A 4,631-nucleotide genomic window follows, 5' to 3' on the forward strand; every position below is an offset into this window, starting at 1 on the left:
CGTCAATAAGCACTACTAACCATACTTATTATAACACGGGTATCTAACGTAGTTATTTTATTGTAACTCTGACCTCTTAATGGTCATAAGTAGTGTGCTAAAGTAACACAAATTCACACCTATCAAATGGTTTGTGTTGTTTTGAATTAGTTAAAAGTAGTGGCCCACTCTTACCTAACTTATAATGGTTATTAAAGAAGATGGATATATGAATAGGATAAGGATAAGAAGACATGAATGTGACATGACACAAAAACAGTAACTAAATTAATCTTATTAACCACCTCTTCTGATTAGAAAAAAAAAAGTCACTAAATCACAACTTTGCCACTAGTACTTTCAAAACATGTAACAAAGTTAACAACCAAAAACCCCAAAACATCAAACTATCCACAAAAAAAACATAAGAACAAACAAATATTAATCCCTCCATTAAACTCTTTTAAGAAAATTGTTCAAACCCTTAAGCTTTGAAGCAGCCTCATTATCCAAAAACCACACCAACTTCCCTACAATTGGTTCAACCATCCTAGCTGGCAACACGGGGCAATCGGGTCCCACGTCATCTATAGCCAGGCGGACCGCCTCTGCTTTCACCCCACCTGTCACCACCACCGCCACATTGGCGGCAGAGTTGATGATGGGAAGGGTGAAGGTGATTCTTTCGGGTGGTGGTTTAGGGGAAGTGGTGATGAATGTCACCCATTCATTTTTTTCTTCAAGGACTGGATTGTCGGGCATCAAAGATGCCACGTGGCCATCTGGTCCCATGCCTAGAAGAATTAGGTCAAACTTTGGGCAGTCACTCACATCAGACACATTGACCACACGGGTCCTGACCAGTTGTCGGATCACAAACTCGTATTCGTTAGCAGCTTCTTCCGCGGTTAGAGAGTCGTTGATGGAATGTACATGACTTGGAACAATAGGCAACTGCAAATAAAACTTGCATACTTAGTATAAAACGGGCAAACGGACCGAAACGAGCTATTGACCCGAATCAATATTTGTCCAATTTCTGCTATAAATAATTAGTTTCTGAAGAAACATTAAGTGACCCCGACAGATTACGGATAATCTTAGGGTTAAGTAGATGTTTCCCACGAGGGTTAGGTCCGGCAAAGATGATTATTCTTCTGATGACCCGCAAAACAGACATCGTGAGCTCGTCACCGAGAAGGGGGGGGTACCTCCTTGTGACCACCCTCCGGCGTGAGAATCAGACTAGATTGCTCTAAATATAAGTGTATATTAAGAGAAATAGCTAGATAAGATAATATCAGATGATATGTGATGATATAAGATGTGTTTATACCGTTCCAAGGTGTTGGAGTATTTATAGCCGAAGGTAGGTTTCCAAGCAGGTACAGCCAGCTGTATAATATTCCTTTTCTACCAACTGTGGGCTGCGCACGTGCCATGCTGGTGGTTGGTGGATAGGCAGCGGCTGATAGTGACATGGTCGGCTGTGTACTATTCTTTTTCCACCAACTGCAGGCTATGTACGTGCCACGATGAGGGTTGGTGAGTAGGCAGCGGCTGATAGTGACATTTTGTACTAGAGCGTGCTCCTCCTCGTACTGTTGTCAGTGAGCTGTCACCCTGTGATGGGCTGCTTTGGTCAGATCTTGTCTATTTTGTCCATACCTTGGCAGGTATAGTACAAAAGATCCTCTAGAAGCGTACGGACTGGCTCATTTGGGCGGGAGTATTCCCGCCTTGCTCATTCCTTCTTCAGGTGATATTACTGAATTATTGAGAGTTAGTGCCTTGTGCGTGTAGCCTTACTGTTAGTGCGGGTAGCCTTCCCTGATGGCTTGTATCCGCAGCTGCGGGAACAGGCGGGGTACTTCACCATTGGGAGGCTTTTCCTGCGGGAACAGCTGGCGTACTGCGCGTAAGGTCTTCATCTCTCTGAGCATGGTGGGTCCTGCGGAACCAGTTGGTCTTTGCGCAGACGTCCCTCTTCAAGGTGAGTCTTGCGGGTCCAACTGGGCTCTGCTGGGACCTACCTCTTCAGTTTCTAAAATATGTACTAGAAAAAATACATTATTTCAACAATAATAACAAACAAACAAAATGTACATGGTAAAATATCTTTGATAGCAGAGCAATATGTACGGTACAAAGACGGTGGGATGAAGACAAACCTTATAACTAAATTGTACGTGTGCGATACAGTATAATAATCCAAATAAATGATAATATTTCAATAACAATACTAATTTATTTTCAAGGTAAAATAATTTCGGAGGTTACGAAAAATACAAACTTCTTATGATGTACAAGTTATTGAAGGAATCAAAATAAAACCAAAACTTTCTTTTCTTGGTTTAGATAAATCTTTGATGCACCGTTAGAAATCAAACATAACCCGGGTGATTTATTGTTTTTTCATAAGTAAACCATTCAAAACTGCCACATTTGTCATATAATCAAGATTGCGCACATGCGAACAATATGCACTTAAATTGTTGGCTAAATTGAATATTTAGAAAAAGTTGGAAACATTTTTGTCCTACTATATAATACCAATTAAACAAACAATGAGATAATGCAGATAATAGCTGGATAATATGATTAAGATCTTAGGATCAAGAAATGGATAAGGCAAAATCAAGATTTGGGTTCCACCTTTGATTAATCAAATTCCAGCATAACTTACACTAATTAATAATGTCTAAAAGGCTTATATACAACAATTACCTTAGACAAAAGATGATCTTTAGCAAGTTTATAGTTGCTATCAACATGATTCTTGGCAACCACGCGTTCGTCCGCCCAAAATATATACCATTTCGACCAATCGACAGTCTTGTTATAAGGAGCTCCACAAAGATTCCTGTTTAAAACTCAAAAGTTGTAAAATGTATGAAAAGTTTGACACATGGTTAAGTAATAAGTAAACATCTTTTTGTACCTCAACAAGGTAATTACGGAACCACCAGATAACGCAATAGCGAAAAATCCACGTTCCTTAACCGATGCTTCGGATAATTCTGCTATGTAATCAGCCAAATCCGTGCTGAGTTCTTCCGGACTTTCATGAATTCTGACCTCACCTCTGTTCTTTGATTCCAAAAGAGCCATCTTTTCTTAAACACAACTAATGTCTAAATCATAATTTAAAAAAAAATGTTTTTTAGAAAAAATCACAAAAAAGATTACAAATACAAAATACCCACATATGCAATGTGATTAGAATATGCATATCAAGATTCATAACATAATTTCATAAAAAAAGATCCAATAACTCAAAGGAATAATCAACTAACTAAAGTTAAAAGAATTAAAGATGCTACATTAATGCATTATAACCAAACCCCATATCATAATTAATCTTTTTAGACACAAAAGATCACATATGTGTTTCAAGTATCATAAATTCATAACACAATTTTTGGAACAACTTTCTTGAAAATATAAAAGGAAATCAAGAAAGTACTAACAACATGTTAAAACATCAATATTCACAAGAAATCTAGGAATCAATAATTTGACAAAGAAAGATGCTAAATTTCATGGTAAAAGATCCAAAATTCAAAGATTAATCAAGTAACTAAAGTTAAAAGAATTAATTAAAGTCTAAAGATGCTGCATTTAAACAAATCCCATATCATAATTAATCTTTTTAGACACAAAAGATCAGAAATACAACATATGTGATTAAAACATGCATTTCATGAATCAAAACACAATTTTTTGAAAAACTTTCTTGAAAATATAAAAGCAAATCAAGAAAGTACAAAGAACATGTGTAAACATCAATAATCACAAAAATAAAAGAAAATATTAAAACAATATTACAAGGATTCTAGAATCCATGAATTTGCAAAGAAAGCTGCTAAATTTCATAGTAAAAGATCCAATAATTCTAATTAATGTTAAAAAAATTAAGAAGCTGCATTTTAACAAATCCCAATAAATTTCATAATTAATCTTTTTAGATACAAGATATCAGAAATACAACATACCCACATATGCAATGTGATTAAAACATGCATTCAAGAATAAAAACACAATTTTGGAAAAACTTTCTTGAAAATATAAAAGAAAATCAAGAAGACAGTAAGAACATGTTATAACATCAATATTTAAGAAAGATATTAAATTTCATAATAACATAATAAAGGATCCAATAATTGAAATAAGTAATCAACCAACTAAAGTTAAAATGCATTATAAACAAATCCCATATAATAAAATCAAAATTCTCTTGATCACATACATTCTTGAAGATGCAATGAAATTTTAGCATCATAATTTATGTATAGACAGATAGATATAGAGAGAGAAAGATGAGAGAGAAAGAAAGAGATGCTTACAAATAAGAAACAAAGGGGATGTGTGCAGAGGATGGAAAAGACAGAGATTAAAGTAGAAGATGGTTGTGAACATAAGTATATGATTAATGATTTATATATAAATAATAAAAAGAGAATTGAATTTCAATAATCTCATATATTTGTACTTCACTTATAATAATTATAGCTTTGAAAATAGTTGTCATCGGTCTTACCTTTCACACTAATTGTTTTTCTTAGACCTCCGTTAAAAAGAAAAACTTAACAGGGTTAACTTTTTCCCGAATTTCAAGCTGATATTTTATGGCTTTTGATCAGAAAGTGGAT

The 4,631-nt window shown here is 34.9% G+C and overlaps 1 protein-coding gene across 3 annotated transcripts; it reads right to left on the minus strand.

Annotated features, from left to right (window-relative positions):
* Positions 1–277: 277 nt before the first annotated feature.
* Positions 278–4,418, minus strand: LOC143627542 (putative 6-phosphogluconolactonase 2). Of its 3 annotated transcripts, none has more exons than XM_077097331.1 (4): positions 4,326–4,418; positions 2,921–3,113; positions 2,707–2,842; positions 278–933 (listed from the first exon to the last, which is right to left on the minus strand). In XM_077097331.1, the coding sequence occupies exons 2-4, from the start codon at positions 3,088–3,090 to the stop codon at positions 433–435; spliced, it is 807 nt and encodes a 268-aa protein (XP_076953446.1). In that variant the 5' UTR covers positions 3,091–3,113; positions 4,326–4,418; the 3' UTR covers positions 278–432. The 3 variants fall into 3 exon arrangements, with proteins under 3 accessions (XP_076953446.1, XP_076953444.1, XP_076953447.1); XM_077097329.1 differs by having other exon boundaries at positions 279–933; positions 2,921–3,095; positions 4,326–4,398; XM_077097332.1 differs by having other exon boundaries at positions 279–933; positions 2,921–3,090; positions 4,326–4,396.
* Positions 4,419–4,631: the final 213 nt, after the last annotated feature.

Source organism: Bidens hawaiensis, unplaced genomic scaffold, assembly GCF_021521415.1.
Source record: "Bidens hawaiensis isolate Kalapana, Puna unplaced genomic scaffold, B.hawaiensis_p1.1 tig00004685_1, whole genome shotgun sequence".
NCBI classification, from domain to species: domain Eukaryota; kingdom Viridiplantae; phylum Streptophyta; class Magnoliopsida; order Asterales; family Asteraceae; genus Bidens; species Bidens hawaiensis.